The sequence below is a fragment of the Cornus florida genome, unplaced genomic scaffold (assembly GCF_030987335.1).
Source record: "Cornus florida cultivar Cherokee Brave unplaced genomic scaffold, ASM3098733v1 CherokeeBrave_3.0.0_Hap2_Chr04, whole genome shotgun sequence".
Classification (NCBI taxonomy): Eukaryota; Viridiplantae; Streptophyta; class Magnoliopsida; order Cornales; family Cornaceae; genus Cornus; species Cornus florida.
Window position 1 is genome coordinate 15,202,131 of NW_026775574.1, and position 19,495 is coordinate 15,221,625.

Below are 19,495 nucleotides of genomic sequence, written 5' to 3' on the forward strand. Positions count from 1 at the left end.
CTACTAATAGATTTTTGTAGTCGGAGTAAATTTATTATTTTCATTTTGGCTATCTTATGTGGGAATTCCTGCAATTGAAGGTGGTATTTCTAGATAGACAAGGGAAACTAATATAAGATTAACCTATTGTTTGGCAGAGAGAAGGAAGGAAGAGGGAAAGTAGTTTGTCATCATCGATATCATCATTGCCTTGTAAATCTATTACAAGTCTCATAAGATTTTATTTTTGTAATCAATGGACCTCAATTTTATTTTGTCCAATGTATTTCCATTCAACTAGTTGTATTACCATCTATTTCACTATTCTTTTGTTTTATTAATCCTAAATATAGAAAATTGTTACTTTCGCTAATCAAATGGGAAGGATGAATGAGCCTTTACTCCAGATCCGACAACATTCAAATGGCATTTATATCCTCACTAAATTGAGTTATGTTACATTATTTTTATTTTTATTTTATTACTTTTAATTTTTTTTTTTTTATAACGATAATTGTGTCGGGGCTTTTCAGAACACCTCATAATTTAATTTAGTAAAATGATTCTTGCACGGAATAGTTGCACTGAAATTTTAGTCATATTCTTTTAATTGGTTAATTATGTAATAAATAAGGAAGTGGAACCCTCCACTTACTTTTATTTGATATAAATACCAATTAAAAATTATTTAGTTATTCAATTCAGTGCAATTGTTTAATGCAAGAACGTGGTATTTCATGTGATCCAAAAATGAAAAACATAAATCTACTCAAACTTTCTTATCATCACTTTCTATTTTTAATTTGAGGAGTGTTATGGACTTGGGGCGGGCAGGTTTCCTTACACAATTGGGCTTTTTATTGGTTACAATTCCTAATTTATGAGATGTCTCCTGCCCTTATGAGAATCAAAAATATAAATTTTGGAGATAAAATTGCCCTTTAATCCTGTCTCATGCCCTGAGAATTAAAAATATAAAATTTTGAGACAAAATTGTCCTTTAACCCTTTCATCTCTCTCAATTGATTGCACACACATGCATATAGCATAATAATTTTTTTTTATTTTTTCCCTTCTACATGTATGTGTGTGTGTGTGTGTATATATATATATATTCTTTGATAGCTAATCAAACAAATCTTTTGCTAATCAAACAAATCTTTTGATTCTCTCAACTGTAAATCCATATTATAGGAAATAAAATAATTCATTCTTAATTGTTTTGGCAATCCAGAAAAAGGAAATAATATACTCTCTATGTTTTTTTTTTTTTGGCTATCTAAGAGATAAGAAAAGGTTAAAAGAATAATTTTGTCTTAAAAAATTATATTTTTAATTCCCATAAAGGTAGGAGGCATATTGATTTATTGGCAGTGAATTACCTAATTAAAAATTTCTTATTCCTTATTCATACACAATACAAATTGAAGAGGCCATTTTCTTATTTATTGTAAATATAAATTAATTAAAATAAATAAATTTAACAATTCACTGTAAGAACCATTTTTCTTATAAGAATTGAGACCAATAATGAGAGCGAATATGGAAGGAGCACTCCTCTTTAAATCTATAGTAGCTATAAATTAGCATCAAGTCAAAGAGGTTAACAAATCCCTAAGTACACTTTTTCCTTTAATTACTCTCTAAAAGGATAAACATATTACATATATAAACGACAAATGTTATTCTTATTCATGCCTATTATGAAGAGTACAAAAACAACCCCAATCATAGGATCAATCGGACATAACAACATTTTTCTATAGTTTTTATGCGTTTTTGGTTATTTCATTGCTGTCGGAGATCCAAACACACCCTTATTTCTTTCCTTCATACTACAAGAACAAGAAAGCAAGAAATAGAGAGAAAATAGAAACTTTTTCCAGGAAAATACTAGCAGGAAAGAAAAATTTGAAAAAGCATTTGACGGTTGTGTTTGGGTGGGTGAACTTCATTTACATTCTTCTCCTCCTCCCTCGTGAATTCCCACCTCTTATCCTCTCCCTCCCCTCATAAACATTTATCTCTCTAGGGTTTTCACTTGCTGATCTCTGAAAAAAGCTCAAATTTTTGAATCAATTTGCCGGAGTTATCCACAACCAATTTCGATTTTTCACCGATTATGATCGATCTAGGGTTTATTTATTCCGCATTTGATCGAATTCATTAGGTTTTATTTGTTGTGGATTTTGAAATTTGGGTTTAAATTGGTGGTGATTGGTGTTTGGGAATGAAGAGGCGATGAGGTGTAAAGAAGAGAAATGGAGGTTAGATCCGAGGTTGTACAGTCGAGGTATGATAAGTTTACGACGCCGGTGATACAGAGGACTCGCTTGCAGGTGTGGTTCATTCGAGTTTGTTCCAGCATTTTGCTATGGACCTGTTTGGTTCAGCTCGTGGCCGTCGGTGAGCTGTGGCATCCACGCTTGTTAACTGGGTTGTCTAACCGGTTCACCGGGATCACCAAGTTATCGGTCCATGTCGAAGAGGCCGTCCCGGCGCCTCCGCTTCTTCCAGCAAGTGAGTCCTTCTTGACTAGATATTATGCAAGTTTTTGAAAATGCATGGAAGTTTTATGCTTGGATGTGATGGTATAGTTTAAGAGTAGTTTACATGGATATATATAGTTTTAATAATATATTTTTGTCATTATGATGATATTTGCTGAGAACTTGGAACACAAATAAAGCATTTAAGAAGTAGGTAAATCATGCTATTATTAAGCTTAGCAATTTTGTTTTTAATTATGCATTCAAAAGTATATATAAAGTGCTCTTTATGTTTTAGTTAATGTTTCTCAGTTAGTAATTATGAGATCTTGGGTACCCTCATATGTATGACTATTATACAAATGTGAAAGAGTTGTGTTGATGTTTATTTTTTGTTGAGAAGTTGTTGCATGTACTAGCCTGCTACTACTAGTTTAATAATTGGATGAAAAATACAATAGAAAAATAAAATAGATTATGTCACCCAATATTGGTGTTTGATAACTAGAACCTTAGCAGGTTAAATTTCCAATCAGAAAAAACTGCTGAAGTACATTATTCCTCAAGTAGATGCATTGTAGTTGTGATTCTGTTATGTTATGGCTGAGGGAACTATGTTGTGTTAACGGCAGTGCTGCAGTGGTACTGTGCTAGCAATCAGTGTGTAGGTATACACTGGCTAATTAATATTTCGTATTTTTATTAAATTCATAATAACTAGTTAAATACCGAGAAATTGTTGGAATGTAAGAAATGGTTTAGGAAGTTGCCACATTACTTGCTGAACAACTTCTATGAGAAAATTAATGCATATACATAAAGGCAAAGATTTCTAATTAAAACACTATCTCCTCTGCAGCCAGTTGCCCTCCCCAGCCAGTTGCTGGGTTATTGGTAATTATGCCTCCTAGTTCTGTACCTCTTTGTGAATGATCTGCCTTATCTATTACTAACTCAACAATATGCAAGTTTTTTTTTTTTTTGATAAGTTAACAATATGCAAGTTTTTTCAGCTGGGAATTCAAAATAAGATATAGAAGTATACATTAATGCCAGATGTTGGCTTTATACTTTCTTGAAATCTCACACGACCCAAATGCCTGCTTAATATTCTGAAGGATAAGTTATACAATAGTATGGAATATGCTAATTTGTTTTTCCATAAATTTTTAGAACATTGCAATAATTGTATAGAATTGGTGTCTAGTTTCTGAGCTACCTCATGCATTTCATACTAATTATGATTAACTGAAAACTCAAGTACAGTGTTGAAACTCACTTGTTTTTTTTATTTATTTTTATTTTTTTAAATTTTATTTTATAAAATAACATATTTGGGCCACATAGGCAAAACAGGAAAACAGTACACAGCAAATACAGAACTTAGGTTTTTTGTTATATTTTGTTACAACTGGGATATAAAATTTTAATGAGAGATTGAACTTCTATCAGATAATAAGACAGCGACTCCCTGTGATCAATTGAATTTTTTTTTTTTTTTTATAATAATTATGTTCTTGCTAAAGAAAATTATTTGCTAGAATGGTTCCCTTTTAGGATGCTCTGGTAATATAAGTCTGTTATATTTTCATCTGCAGTTTGATGGGATTAATTGATTATGGTGCTCTGAATCATGATGAGAAAAGCGTTTAGGTTAAAATCATTGAATCTTCTTTACTCATTTGTTACTCTGACGTTCGATGTTTCTTTCTGATTTTCTTTTTGCTCTTGGTGACTAAGTCTTAACATGCAGTTCCTTAATGAGTGTACCACCTGCTTATAATCTTCAGAGTTTTTGCCTTCTTTATTCTGTTTTCTTTGCATTTTAAACAAAGCTTTCTGCTCTAAAATCAACATTTTGTTCAAACCATGAAACTTCTTGTGCAATTGTTGAAAGATATAAAAATTGAAGCGAGAACTTAAACATGAACAACACAAGGGTATGACGTGGTTCGGCCACTACAGCCTACATCCACAACGCACAAAGCCCCAAGGCTACATCACTTTCATTATATTCTCTCTTGATTTTGTTTACAATAACCACCTCTATTTATAGATGAATTGGGGAAGACTTGTAATAAAGGAATTAACAGAAAGTCAAATATAAATATGGCAACAGCTTGTTGTCCAAGTATAGCAACATTAACATTTTGTCAAGGAGTGATTTAAGGGCTTAAAATCACTCCTATAATTATTCTCCAACACCCCCCCTCAAGTTGGTACACGGAGATTTAACTCAAGCGTCCAACTTGAAATTAAGTATGTTGTTGAGAGTCTGAGATCAATAAATCTGAGATGAGTTGATCCGGAGATCCAAGACAAATTGACCCGAAGATCTGAGACGAGACGAGTTGATCCAGAGATCCGAGACGAGTAAAGTATAGAGTAGGGTATTACTTATTAAAAAAGAAAAAGAAAAAAAAAAGAGCAGGGTACGATAAACCTACTCTGATACCATGTTAAAGAAATTTAAAAGTTGAAGAGAGAAATTAAAACATGAAAAACATAGAATATAACGTGTTTCAGCCACTACGGCTTTACATCCACGACACAAAGAGCCCAGAGGGCTACATTTTCTTTCATTACATTCTCTCTTGATTTTGTTTACAATAACCACCTCTATTTATAGGTGAATTGGGGAAGACTTGTAATAAAGGAATTACACAGAAAGTCAAATATAAATATTCAGCTCTCTTTGTATCCCCATTCAGATAAAAATAATTGACTGCATACTTTGGATCATCAAGTCTCTTATAAAATTGTGTTTTGACCATCAAAATGGACATATGAGTTGGTCAACCATGTATACATCTGTTAATAGTTCATTCACAGTTCTGCTGTAGTGCTGTGTATAGATAAGTGTTTCATTTCATTATTCACGTGCAATGCTGCCTGCATTCATAATTATTCTTGTGATTAACGGTCAAAAAGAGAAAATGAAAATAATTGTTCACTCAGTGTTGTATAATAAATGAAGATGTAGGGAATATGTTTCTTTTGCAATTAGAATTTTAATATAGTTAATCTTGGAAGTACCTGTTCTATGTTGAGAGATATTTGGAAGCTTTTTTTTTTATTGCAAAATAAGACCATAATACCTAATATTCTGCAGGAAGCTACAAAAGTAACGGCTTTCTTAGAGTGACCTGCAATGGGGGTTTGAATCAAATGCGTGCTGCGGTTTGTACCTGTCGTTATGCTTTTGTTGATTGGTTCCGTTACATTTATCTCAACTAATTTAGCCAGATAATTTGGCATTCAGATCTGTGACATGGTGACTGTTGCTCGGCTTTTGAATCTTACTCTGGTTGTTCCAGAGCTTGATAAGACATCTTTCTGGGCTGATCCTAGGTATTTTATTGTTTGGAAAAGTTAAGACCTTTCATTTCCTTTTGCATGTTACAAAAAATTCAACTTCTGATTTGCTATTTGCAGCAACTTTGAGGACATTTTTGACGTGAGACACTTTATTGATTCACTAAGAGATGAAGTTCGAATTGTCAAAAGATTGCCAAAGAAGTTTACCAGGAGATATGAATACCGGCTACTAGAGATGCCTCCTGTTAGCTGGTCAAATGAGAAATACTACTTGCAACAGGTCCGTATACTTCCTATTTATTTGAGACTAAGAAAATAAAATCTTTATCATGGAAATCAGTGACTCTCAGATGACTATCCAGATGGTTATGCAAGCTAAAAAAAGCGTCTATTGATTCAAACACATTTGTATACTATTAACATGTCGTTATTGCTTGCTGTTCATGATCACATAGTTTCTAATTGAAAATGATGTAACCACCACCAAGTAGTTGGGACAAGGCTTAGTTCCCTATCTACCAGTCCTCGAATGGACAAGGCTTAGTTGAATTGTTGATTATTATTCTTGCCTATTTTACTATCTCCGTTCCTTTTTTATTTTTTATGTTTTAACAAGTATTCCTTTTTTATTTTTTAATTTGCCATTATGCTTATTGTAAGATTGCAAATGAAATGAAGCAATATTGGTTTGCTCAATCTTGGTTTGGTTTGAATGTCGATCAATGTTGTGTCCAACTCAAGCTTTACCACAGTCAACTTCCCTGTTACACTGGGTGCTTAAGTGTTTACTCCTGAGCCTACCTTAGCATGTTAAATACCCTCATTTACTTCTGTGTTGGAATCTAAAACTCCTACCTATCCCCTATCGTCGTCTAATTACTAGCTGCAAAGTTCCTTTTTTTTTTTTTTTTTCATTTTATATGTTTCTTTTTGTTATTTTCTTGTTGGGCTATGCTGCTTGCTCTAATTCTTCAGCTCCCCACTACTGTGGAGTGGACCATAACATCCTTACCAGCCACGAGTCAACCCATCTTCCTTTAGTCAGCTAGTAGATCGAGGATGCCATTCAGGCATTAATTGAGTCATAGTCCCTTCAATATTGGCTTATATCACTGCCTTGGTCTATACAGTCCTGCCTTCCTCTTGTCCATTAGAACGTTTCCAACTTGAATAAAATAACCAGTTTGTCTTTGTGCACTCATCAAGTCATGCTTTGCATGGCTGAACCATCTCAAATAACTCTCACCTGGTTTTTGACTGATACGAACTCCAGCTTCGTGCCAATGCATCCATTTCTTATTCTATATTTTTATCACAACCCATCTATCTTACCATCTTCATCCAACGGGCTTTCTTGAACATGTTTTAAGTGCACAATATTGAGGCCATGAAGGTTATGATTTCCTTGATCTCGATAAATTTTCTACATCACACGACACTGCAATGGAACTTTCTTTAATTCATCCTTGATTCCATCTTGCTCTGGTATACGGCATTGCCTTCCTCAAATGATTTATTTTTCCCCTATGGATAAGTGTATCTGCCTCGGCCTTGCTCAACCTTCATTTGGTAATATTTGAGTTGTGATTCTAAAGCTTAAGCTCAACTATTTAGTTGGTGAAAAAGCATGAATGAGCTTCTTGACAAGATTTATCTTGATGAGCCTCATCTTAAATGCCTTTCCATCACCTGGTTTTCAATCTCCGATGTGCCAATTTCTTATTCTATCTTTACTTGTATTGCAATATACATCTTAAAATCCCCATCTTGGCAGTTATTTTTTAACATGTTTATAATGCCAAACATTGGGTCCATAAAGCATAGGTTTCCCTAAATCAGCATGACACAGGAACTTTTCTACTCCATCCTAAGAAGCACGGACACAGATACGGGATATGGATACGACACGACACTGACATGGCGACACGGCAAATCCAAAAAAATTAGGACACGGACACGGCGGGGACACGGCGAATAGTGTGTATATATATATATATATATATATATATATATATATATATATGATGTAGTACTTTAAAAATTATTGAGTGTTACTATTTTTCATCAACCTCACAATGAAAAAAAAAACACAAATCATAACTGATAACTAATAAACTATAAAAGAACAATGTTGCGGAGTTATAACACCAAATAAAAAACAAGACATTAGAATAATAACTAGTATCATTTAATCATCATTGCAACTTTACTCCAAATACAAAAGCATAGACAGAAAGGACTATTAACATTCATGACTGTTTAACATTCAGGACTTTACTGTTAGCACCTAACATTCACAAAAACCTAAAGGCTAGTCCCCAAAAAAGATACAAAAACAAGTCAGTGTACTATCATCTATTCCCATCCATCATTTGACCTAGGACTTTTACCATTTACAATACCAAAAGGGTAGTACAAAAGAAAAAACAGAACATATCAGCATTCAAAAAAAAAAAAAAAAAAAATTCCAGAAGTGTCCGTGCCGTGTCCGTGCCCTTGTCCATGAATGAAAATTTAAAAAAAAAAAAAAATTCCAGACACATTTTTTGGCGTGTCCGACATGTGTCGGGGCGTGTCCGACACGTGTCTGTGTCCGACACGCGTCGGACATGGATTCTTCGCCCATTTTGGAGTGTCTGTGCTTCCTAGACTCCATCCATCCTGCTCTACTTTGAGGGGCAGCACCTTTTTTGTATTTATGATTTTCTCTCTTATCATTGAGAAGCCGACCTTGATTGTTCACAATTCTAATTGAGTCTAGCTAAGTATCTCTCAACCTTCATTTGGTAATGATTGATTTTTGATAGTCCGCTTGAGCATGATTTGCTTAGTCGTAAACGCTCTGTGTGTGTGTTTTCTTTTTTTTTAAAGTGCCTATGGTACCAAGCCATGGTGAAAGTTTATACTTTGTGATTTCACTTGTTCCTTTCTTGATTTCACAGTGAAGTATGGATCACAGTTGCTGGATGTGACAATGTCTTGTTGTAGATGGTGTCGTGAGATACAGAACCACAAAATTAGCAAGAAAAGAGTTGTTTTTTCGTTATGCATACCGTTTAAATGAAAAAAAAACAATTAAAGGCTAGAAAGGATTAAAAGGGAATGTTTTAGGAAATTTATAGAAACGAAAAGCTGCAACCATCCGCCTTTTCAATAACCTTTGATGTCTTGAAAGCAGCCTTCTTGATAGATTACCTGTTGATAAACCTTGAAGGTCACCAGCTAGGTGATTCTCCAGGGGCTTGACAAGCCTTTGCCAGTACTATCTCCGTGCCTTTAAAAGTAGAGACTGAGATTTTAGGTGGCACCAGGCTGCCAGCAGGGCATATATATAATTCATCGTTGGGGCCATGAAAAAACTGTTGCTAAGAATATTTCTACATTAATTGAATGCTTTGGACTGCAAAATGCAATCATACTTGTTTTTTCGTTTCCATAAATTAAAATGGCTGGGGCCGTGCCTCCTTACTAGTTTTTTGTTTTGTTTTGTTTTTTTTTTTTTTTTATGGGCTGCAGTGAGTATTCATTCCTGTCGTAGTTTGATGTATAATGCATGCATGATGCAATTAATGTGTGTGGAAGTTCTGAGCAATAGAGAGCAAGGATTGGTCAATTTAACCAATGGGGACTGTAGAAAAAAGATCACTACCTCTGCCCTTTATTTTCATTTTTCTTTCTTTTTGGAAACTGCCTGTCATTGTCAATCTTAGAGGGTTTAAATCTATCATTTACATAAGTAGAAGTAGTAAAAGTGGAATAGGTTGGACAAAATGGAGGCAGGCTTGTTGTGTTCTATGCAATAAACGAATATCAAATTAGTTAAAAGGAAACGTCTATTGGATGATTATTAGATCGGCTTTCTTATATGAAACAGAGTTTTGAGCGTTAAAATAGAAAAAAGAGCAACATATTAATGTCGTTAAAATGTGGATGTTGAGATGAATGCTAGGAGTAACTAGAAGAGATAAGGTCAATAATCAACGTGTAAGCGAGATGTTAGGAGTAATGCCTATTAGTAAGAAAGAAGATACAATAGACTTGGGTGACATGGATACATTCAGCGCAGATTGATAGATGCACCGGTGAGAAGAGGAAGATTGGTTTGTATAGAAGGTAAGAGACAAAGAGGTCGACCAAAACTAATATGGAATGAAATAATAAGATAAAAAGGAGAATTCATGTGGCTGACCCTGTCCATATAGGGTAACGGCATTGATATTGACGAGATGACTTGCACAAATTAGAAATTTTTTAATCATTGTAATAGGAAATATAACACAAAGTTTTGAGCGTAAAAGTTCCAAAATCTTCAAAGAATTGGGTAGTTTCAATATGTTGACAAGAATTTGAATCAATTCTGATAGATTTATTTTATTTATTTTCTTATTAATATCAATTGATAGATTTAAGCCCAGATTTGACCCAATGACAAATCAAGGCTGTAGTTAAGTATTTAAGAAGTCTGTTTTTTCTTTAGGTATAAATACGGCGATAAGGAATCATTTTACCCTGAAGTTGTAGTAGGGGAGATTTCTTTTTATTGCTTGAATGCTAAATTTTTAAAAATCTGTTCATGCAGTGTGAGTTCTGTGATTTGGTAGTATACTCCTGTCAAAGTACGGCTAGGGTTTATTCTATACTGAAGGAATGAGTTTTTCTATTCTCCCAGCAGTTTTTAATTATTATTATTAATCGGCAATAAGAATTAAACCCTTAACCTCACTAATTCCTCTTAGCTGCCATGGCGGCAGTTAACCAGTGTTCTACTACAATGGCTTTGACATCTATACTCTGCTCATTATTTAATTTTTATTTTTAAACTTCTGAACACCCTGAACTGATAATGGCTTTGATTCCATTATGCAGATTTTACCACTTTTCAGCAAGTACAAGGTCTTACACTTCAATAGAACAGATACACGTTTCGCAAACAATGGGATCCCTCTTGATCTTCAGAAACTCAGGTGCCGTGTTAATTTCCAGGCACTGAAATTCACTCCTCAGATTGAGGCTCTGGGATACAAATTGGTTCAAATTCTCCAAGGCAGAGGACCATTGGTGGCATTGCATCTAAGGTACGAGATGGACATGTTGGCTTTCTCAGGTTGTACCCATGGCTGCACTGAGGAAGAAGCGGAGGAGCTCAAAAAGTTGAGGTACTAGCATTTTTGAGGTTGATGTATTTTTTGGGGTCATTGTTAGGCCTGCTTCCAATCTTTCCCTCCTAGCACCCTGCATAGGCGGGACTAGTATTAGGCAATGCCCTTTCAAGGTTGAAACATTTCTTGTCAGTATGCTCATATCATTTATTCAGCTCAGATCATGGCCACTTTGGTTGCTTCCTCCATTTAAACTGTTTGCTAGGACATATTCATGTGTGTAATGGTAAAACAATGATCAAATGTAGTATATTTAGTCCTAAAGAAATTTTCAAAAGATTTATTTTTTATTTTTTAACACCTCACACCTTTGAACCGGACACCAAGTTTTCTGGGCGAACCCAGGATAAACGAGAAAAAGTTCTACCTAATTTATAGAACAAAAAACTTTCGTTGAGGGTGTCAAAGTGATATATTATTTTCTTGTCAAGGGCCTTGTAATATATGTCAATTTTTTTTTTTTTTCCTTTTACTGGCCGGCGCAGTTAAATATTTTTGAAAAAGCGTCTTTGTGGAAACATTATGAAACTATATGGCTGGTAAAAGGAAATTTTAGATCCTCAAGGGAACATCCCACCCGCACCGCAATAGCGACTTTCTTTTTCCTTGTAACTCCTTTACTTAACAGATCTGATAATCAAAGTAATGTGACATAAATTAAGACATTATATTATATAATATAGAATGTTTATTTATTGCTTCATTGTTCAGGTATGCATACCCTTGGTGGAGAGAAAAAGAGATAGTGTCTGAGGAGAGGAGATCACAAGGGTTATGTCCTCTAACTCCAGAGGAGGCAGCATTAGTTCTGCAAGCTCTGGGTTTCAACAAGGACACACAGATTTATATTGCATCTGGTGAGATTTATGGCAGTGAACGAAGACTTGCAGCGCTAAGAAGTGCATTTCCACGGATTGTGAGTTACTAATTCCCTGCAACTTGTCTTACCTTTTTAAATTCTGTAAATACGCCGTGGAACATTCAGGTTCACCCAAAACTTGGTGATCATATTAAGAAGAATATTTCAGTCAGGTTATGATGATGCCTCTCCATCCTACTTAGGTCCTTGGGGCACATGTAATGAAGGTTGAGAATGCTTTTTATGGCCACATTCAACTTCTTGCATTTTTTGTATGGTTGGAGAGTTAATCCGATGAATGTCTCACAGAAACCCATGTCATGGCTGGATTGACTCCTGAACTTGTTTTTTTGTTTTTTTCGGTTGGTTAAGCACGTTCGTCATGCATCATATTCTCTTTTAGTTGTTACTTTAGATCTCATAAAAATAATTGATTTCTTGTTTTTAATTGAGTTTGCATATGATTCTAAAAGACTTTAGCCCCAACTATAATCTCAGGTGAGAAAGGAAATGCTGCTAGATCAAGAGGATTTGCGGCAGTTCCAGAATCATTCCTCTCAAATGGCAGCCCTGGATTTTATGGTTTCAACTGCCAGTAACATTTTTGTTCCCACTTATGACGGGAACATGGCAAAACTAGTGGAAGGTCATCGCAGGTACATACCCAACCTCAGAAGGGGATATTCTGTTTCGTTCAAAACTAAAATTAGCCAGTTTTTTTTATGGATCTTGAAGATGAATTCCTGATTAGATCTCGTGCAGGTACCTTGGTTTTAGAAAAACAATCCGATTGGATCGGAAAAGGCTTGTAGAGTTGCTGGATTTGCACCAAAACAGGACACTCTCATGGGATGAGTTTTCAGCTGCTGTTCAGCTTGCCCACAAGGGTAGGATGGGACAGCCAAGTCGTCGTAAAGTTGTCATGGACAAGCCCAAGGAAGAAGACTATTTTTATGCGAATCCTCAAGAATGCCTCTGTGAGAGAACAGATTGTGATGACCTACTACACCCTACTAATTCAAGTCCAGTCCAGTGAAGAATGCGCCCATGTTGAGATATTGTGGTGAACAAGCTGCGGCACTTGATCATGGTTGTCTAGAATGACTGGCGACTGTATAGCACACGTAACAAGCTTTGGATTAGAGAGACACCTGAAAGAATATGTTGCATGGAGTTCCCATTTGGGGATCTAAGGATGTGTTTTCATGCCTGACGAGCATTGTAAGAAAACGGCAGAAAAGTAAATTCTTGGAAATTCCCTTCTTGGCATCTAATTTGTTCATTCCTTTTGTTTGTATTTCATTTCTTGGCCGCATGTGTGATCAGTACCGTTACATAATTCCACAGTTATCATTGATGATGTTGCAGCATTTGATTATCTTTAAAAGCTCTCCCATTTGCAATATACTGACTGCTCTCTCTCATTTTGTTTAGAGATGAGTATATTCTACATAAACAAATAGATAACTTTACTACACTTTTCAGAATCCAAAAGTCTGCTTGGTGATAACTAATCAGGATGCAGATGAATACAACATGCATCTGGTTAAACTAAAAACAAACAAGTGGTGTGTACTCTTATTATTCCAGCAAATGTTTTGAGCTCATTCAAGTATCATCCTTAAAATGCATCTGAGTAATTGAAGATCTGGAACAATAAATGCCTCGTTTCCTTTTCCTCAACAAATAGAACCTACAAGCAATTTAAGGTCACAGAATTCAAAAATCTTTTGGATAATGCAAGGGAATTATTGCTGGTCATGACACTCAACAGTTACTGGAAAAGTGTAGGTGCAGGTACAATTCCTGGAGCTAACAAGACTAGCAATGGAAAATCTTGGCAACAGAAAAGAAGCTGCGCGGATAGACTGTAATTTGAACCTACTTGTAACATGATTACTGCGTTTATCACATCAACTATCTTCTCCAAACCTTGTAGAATCACTGAAAAAATCATCTTCATTTTGCCAACAGCTGATGAAGTTGCCCTTAAACTTGGGTACATACTCGCAATTGCGTGTAAGACAATCACTAAATTCCTACTTGGGCTCCCAGAAGATTATATCACCTTGTTCCCCAACCAGACCAAGGTCCTTGAGCCGCCTTTCTTGATAATATTCCAACTCATCCAATTCCAACTCCCTCTCGTTGAAAATCTCATCAATTTGTTGCAACACCTTCTTCTCCCCAGCTCTTATCCCAACTGCAATTTCAAGTCTAGGATCAAGATTCCCTCCTTCCTTCAACTTCTCATCCTGAAATCCACATTTTCAATTAGTTACTAACAACTTAGAGCTATTGGATGTCAAAGTGGGAAAAAAAACATTATACAATAAAAGGTACGTATATAAATGGTACATTATACGGGATTCCACTCAAGTACTCAACCGATCTCATATCCAGCCTAAGTTGAGTCAATTGGATGATCATATCTATCAGTTTATCTGTATTCAGCGCTTCATCACTTTAACCTACTCAAATTGCTAACTAATTGTTGTGACATAACTTCATATCCTTGTGATAAGAAACATTGTGGATGAGGCCCCTTAATTGACGGATCAATACATGTATGCAGTATGCCTCATGCGTGACACGGATAACAAAAATTTAAGACATCATATTAGAAATAAGTCTTACAAGGTTTATATTTGACAGATAGAAATGTACCTCTTCTATGGTTGTATGATAAGCAGAAAGAGCAGATTTGCAGGCACTTCGTACCACTTTGCATATGAGCTCCTCATTGGCATGACTAACAGGTACTTCAAGGTGGCCCCAAACAACGTTTCTAAAAAGAGCTTCTAAGAGGAAAGCATCGGTTCCCCCAAGTGCTACCAGCCGCAGATACGGAAGCATTGCTCGAGGAAGTGGCTGGCCCAAAATTATGTCAAAGTATGCAGTTTCACCCAGACCATTTGACTCAGCTATGTCCAGTTTGTCACCGAAAAATGGGTCTAACTCGGATATATTTAGTGTGAGGGTATATGCGTTGCGATCTGACCTTGATTCTATGAATCCATAGTCCAGAGCCAACTCGGCATTGCTCTTATTCAAATCATATTGGATCAAAACCTGTAAGAAAATTCGTTCGCTCATCACATACAAGGTGTTTAAACAATCATTTTTCACCAATGTTCCAAAGACAAAGTCATGGTTAGGCAGTTTTCAATAAGCTCTTCAATAATTTCATCAGGAAAGGTTAGCATCCATGTCAAATAGGCAAGAAGCACATATATCAAAATTTATGGATATCAATGATTCACGAAATTTCCGCACCATAAATAGCTTTATTTGTAGTGCAGGTATGCATTTACTTTTTTGGTTCTATTACTAGATTCATAAAATAAGTAATATCAGAAAGGATATGTTACCTGCTCACCAGCCTTGACTGAAACTGGGCTCCGTAAAGAAAATAATAAATCCCTAGAGAAAAGACCTGCTCCTTTAATCTCCCAAGCATAATCTTCGGTTGTTATGCTCTGGCTATGGTTTATCTGACGTCAGGTTTGCAGAAAAGTAAAATTTCAAGTTGAAGGCAGTAAAACTCAGAATCACATGAAAATGCAACAACATTGCAATATTCTTTCTTCTTCTGATAGTAAACATATCCAGTATATGGAGGGCTAATTCTGAATAGTTACAACAGGTTTCAAGATCATAGACCGGTAACCCTATTGCCTAATTAAAAATCCGGGTGTTGGAGAACTGATGCCAGGCAAATCCAGAAGATCTATTTGTTACTTTGTAGAAAATTAAGAAATAGAAATTAAAAGGCATAGCATCAAAACTGATATTAATTTGACACTAAATCGTAATTTATGATATGTTTGCCAACATATTGTCAACTCAGTCACTGTGAGTTCAAAAACATACTGGCACTATAACTAGAGAACTCGAACCCTTTGTTATACATTTTTCATTACTTTAAAAACAAGTCAGAGTTAGTGCTGTTGAAAACCATCATGAAGAGAGAAAAAATGATCTTACCAAGTCTGCAAGAGGTATCAAAACAAGATTTTGACCACGAAGGCGAGAAAATGCCCTTGACCTCAGTATCCCAAATGCCCAGAGGAAGTCCTCCAATGTTATAGGAAAAGGGAAAAGCTGCTTATTTGGGAGTATGACTTCCTCTTCCACTTTCTGAAATTCACTCTGTACATATTCTATCACACCCAATGTTGTGCTCAATAGTTGGGTTCCTGCATAAGCTCAATTCAATGAAAATTTCATCTAGGGCGGTGAGTAAATAGGCAACAAAAAGTCTAAGTATATAAACCGCCAAAAACTATGCTTCTCTTGTGGCCTCTTCATTGTATTTTGAATTCCCCAAGGGTACACCAGAAATTCAGCAAGATGCTTTTTTCTAATCAGCCCAAAAGAAAGTTCACATAAAGCATTTCTTGTTACAGCATATTATTGTAGAATACTTTTGCTTTATATTGATATTGCACAACTTCTTTACTTTGGAGCGGATCGCTGATGGGTTACAATGTCACTTTTAAAAGAACACCTGGTAAGATGAACAAATTTAACCCTAATATAAATTATAAGAGAGCTTCTAGCGGCAATCATGATTCTCTCGAGCACTTTTCAAATAACAGAGTTTGAGATTATGAAAATATGAGCACCTAATGCAAAAAAGTCTCCACCCCAACTAGATAATGTAGTATATAGTTAACGATAATGCTAAAGACATAATGTAAAATAATTTCCATGAACAATTGAATGCATTTACATCATACCACTAAACACCAGCACCAGATTTATACAAATCAATGCCCGTCCAATGAGCCAATCAAAGTAGCTCATACAGAAAAAGACCAAGACTAATTCCATTTATTGAATTTCAATTTCAAAACTTTTTTACACCGAAGTTCATATAATGCCACATCAACAACAAATGAAAAAAGAATATATGGTATGAAACAAGTTCCTCAAAAATTCTACTCAATTTTCAAAAGGACAACCCTTAAGCGAGGAAGAACTCTAACCTTGAATCTCGGAAAGTTCCTCTTCTGACCTGCACTGGAAGAGCATCAAATAACACTTATCAACACCAAAATTCAATGGCCATAGAAAACAGAAAATACCAACAAACGAATGAACAATAAACATGCAAATTTGAAAACATAAATTCAGATATTAAAAAAGGAATCACAAGAGTAAAAACCAAACTAAGCAATGCACGTCAGTATATAACAGAATTTGCCAACAACAGGGAGGTAAATCCATTAAAAACTATAAAAATTCACAAGAATCTGTAGCATAATATGAGAATAAACTTAATACAAACACGAAAGATACATTTGAATCACTATAACATAAACCCCCAAACAATCAAGTCATACCCACCAATATATAAAAGAATTTGCCAACAACAGATTGATAAACCCATTATAGACTATAAGAACTCAAAAAAAGAAAAAGAAAAAAAAAAGCATAATATGAGAATTAACTTCATAAAACACGAGGAAGACACATTTGAATCAATAAAACATGAACCCAACAACCAAATCAAGTCAAACCCACCAATATATGGTTGAATCCGTGTGCTCTGGGAGAATGTCAATGTAATTTCGCCACTGCGAGTTGTTTATCGACTTCTCTCTGATGAGAAATAGAGCAACAGAGATCCAAGGTTTCAACCCACCACACACTTTCCCAATCTCTGAAGCTGAGACTGTATCTGGGTTTATCCAGAACCTCTTGGGTATCTCCAAAACGACCTCATTTCGAGCTATATCTCTCTGAGCAACTAGTCCCAGACCTTCCGGGACTGTACCGGGCTTCGCCGGAGACTTGGCAGATACAACTCCTTCGTCACGAAGCCACTGCCAGAAAATCTGGACCGCCGGGGGAGGTGGGTCAGATTCAGGTGGAAGAATTGAATTGACAGAGAGTGGTCTTTTGAAATGGAGGGTTGTTTTGGGTTTTAAGGAAGAGAAGTGTTTTATGGTTTTTACAGGGGATAGAAAAGCAGAGGTTGAGGTTGAAGATGAAGAGAGGGTGAAGAGACTCGCCATTCTCTCTCTTCTTTCTCACTCTAGAAGTTGAGATTTGTACCGTTAATTTATAGCTTATGGTTAAGGATAGGCTTTGTTGATTTAAGAGGTAAAATATACGGCGGATTGGGCAACCTATACTGGCTTGGCCCAGACTACAATAAATCTGATTGGGCTTCCTGGGCCGTGTAAACTTAAGTTTGTAACCCGAGTTTCTAACACACAAAAACCACGGTTGCAAATGAGTTTAAAGATTCTAAGGTTGATTTGGCCGAGTGGAACGGTTGGATTTGAGGAGAATCTCTTAGGTGTTTCACTGTTTATGAATTTATTTTATTTTATTATTTTTTCATAATTAGTATTCACACACACGTATCTCTATTGAGACTTGAACCCCTAACCTTCATTTGGGAGGTAAGAGACTGATACTGCTAGACCACTGACCCGTTAATCTGTTTATGAATTTAGTTTTTTTAGTTGTTGTGAAAGATTTTTTTGGAGTCTGAAAATTATGGTTTCATACATAGTGTATACATTAAAATATAATATATAATGTTAGCTGCTTAAAGATATGTCCGTCCTCCCCTGTATATTCTTGGCCAAAGGGCCTAAAGTCACCAGAGGATCAAATGGTCGGAAGCGGTAAGCTGATTGGTTCACCGCTTTAGGTATCAGCACTATGGCTTTCAAAGTGGTCCTATTCTGTGTCCTGTGCTAGGAAGCATGGGACAGGGATAGAGGAAGAGGAAAAACACATAATAATAATAATAATAATAATAATAATAATAATAATAATAATAATAACTGAATTGTACATTATGTATAGTGTATACGTATCTTTTCTTCTGAAAATATTTTAAACTTGACCTATTAAATCATTTGAAAAAGATCAAGCAAACTCAATATAAAAATTAAGCATCATACTTAAAATGTTTACGTCCATCTAACTATATAAGTGTTCGATTAATTAAGGTTTGCTTAAGTTCGATAGATGTCATCGGTAAAGTCTGCTTGATCACTTGAGTCTTGGCACGAGGTCTTGGAAGCTTGGTTTTCCTTTTCACATTCCGACGCCTAATGTGCTCGAGCTCTTAGGCAAAGGCTCAAGCACCCTGAGGTTGGGCTCGAGCTTTCAGGTAGAGAGCTCGAGCTTTGCTACCTTAGTGAATTTCTTTATTCTTTCTGTTGTGCTTGAGCCATGGAACTGTGGAATGACTCTGTAAGCTTCGATATTAGAAGGATTTAGGTGTACGTGATAGGTCACCGCATATTAGGACCAACATAATTTTCGTTATTCTCATAAAGGAGAAAAACGAAGAGGAAGAGCCCGAAGAGGATCTTAATGGAGGAGATTTTAGCGTATCAAAAAAGAAAAGAAAAAAGAGGGTACTAAATCTTGAATATGAATGATCGCGCAATGTTGATCTTATTTGCTAGTAGTATAGCAAATGATACTAGTAGGATTGGTGTTGATCAATCTGTATATAGTTAAACTTTCTTATTGTTTTTAGAAGAGATATATAAGAAATACTCTTCAAGAGTTTGGGGATTTAATGGAGTTCTTATCAGAACGAAACATATGTTTTTATATCATATTCAGAAGAGCATTGGTATTATATTGTGACGTTCTAATTTGCTTTATAAAGTCAAGTTAGGTAGTTTACATTTCTCGTATAAGAAGGCTGAGGG

The 19,495-nt window shown here is 35.5% G+C and overlaps 2 protein-coding genes across 3 annotated transcripts; one reads left to right on the plus strand and one right to left on the minus strand.

The window, feature by feature from the left end:
- Positions 1 to 1,708: 1,708 nt before the first annotated feature.
- Positions 1,709 to 13,191, plus strand: LOC132302836 (rhamnogalacturonan I rhamnosyltransferase 1). 2 transcript variants are annotated; one of them, XM_059799820.1, is made up of 8 exons: positions 1,709 to 2,499; positions 5,581 to 5,648; positions 5,731 to 5,819; positions 5,904 to 6,066; positions 10,653 to 10,942; positions 11,657 to 11,861; positions 12,303 to 12,460; positions 12,556 to 12,755. In XM_059799820.1, exons 1-8 carry the CDS (start codon positions 2,241 to 2,243, stop codon positions 12,614 to 12,616), a joined length of 1,293 nt encoding a protein of 430 aa, XP_059655803.1. In that variant the 5' UTR covers positions 1,709 to 2,240; the 3' UTR covers positions 12,617 to 12,755. The 2 variants fall into 2 exon arrangements, with proteins under 2 accessions (XP_059655803.1, XP_059655802.1); XM_059799819.1 differs by having other exon boundaries at positions 1,711 to 2,499; positions 12,567 to 13,191.
- A 159-nt stretch (positions 13,192 to 13,350) lies between these two features.
- LOC132302838 (ribulose-1,5 bisphosphate carboxylase/oxygenase large subunit N-methyltransferase, chloroplastic-like) lies at positions 13,351 to 17,882 on the minus strand. The gene is made up of 6 exons (XM_059799821.1): positions 17,334 to 17,882; positions 16,796 to 16,824; positions 15,792 to 16,003; positions 15,176 to 15,298; positions 14,472 to 14,876; positions 13,351 to 14,059 (listed from the first exon to the last, which is right to left on the minus strand). Exons 1-6 carry the CDS (start codon positions 17,825 to 17,827, stop codon positions 13,844 to 13,846), a joined length of 1,479 nt encoding a protein of 492 aa, XP_059655804.1. The 5' UTR covers positions 17,828 to 17,882; the 3' UTR covers positions 13,351 to 13,843.
- Between the last annotated feature and the right edge of the window lie 1,613 nt (positions 17,883 to 19,495).

Excerpts from the sequence above, each read along its gene's own strand:
- LOC132302836 (XM_059799819.1), top strand. The coding sequence starts at position 2,241 with ATGGAGGTTAGATCCGAGGTTGTACAGTCGAGGTATGATAAGTTTACG. Across the intron at positions 10,943-11,656 it reads GAGGAGCTCAAAAAGTTGAG|GTATGCATACCCTTGGTGGA; the intron begins GTACTAGCATTT and ends TTCATTGTTCAG. Across the intron at positions 12,461-12,566 it reads CTAGTGGAAGGTCATCGCAG|GTACCTTGGTTTTAGAAAAA; the intron begins GTACATACCCAA and ends GATCTCGTGCAG.
- LOC132302838 (XM_059799821.1), bottom strand. The coding sequence starts at position 17,827 with ATGGCGAGTCTCTTCACCCTCTCTTCATCTTCAACCTCAACCTCTGCT. Across the intron at positions 16,004-16,795 it reads GGAACTTTCCGAGATTCAAG|GAACCCAACTATTGAGCACA; the intron begins GTTAGAGTTCTT and ends GAGCTTATGCAG. Across the intron at positions 14,060-14,471 it reads ATCATACAACCATAGAAGAG|GATGAGAAGTTGAAGGAAGG; the intron begins GTACATTTCTAT and ends TGTGGATTTCAG.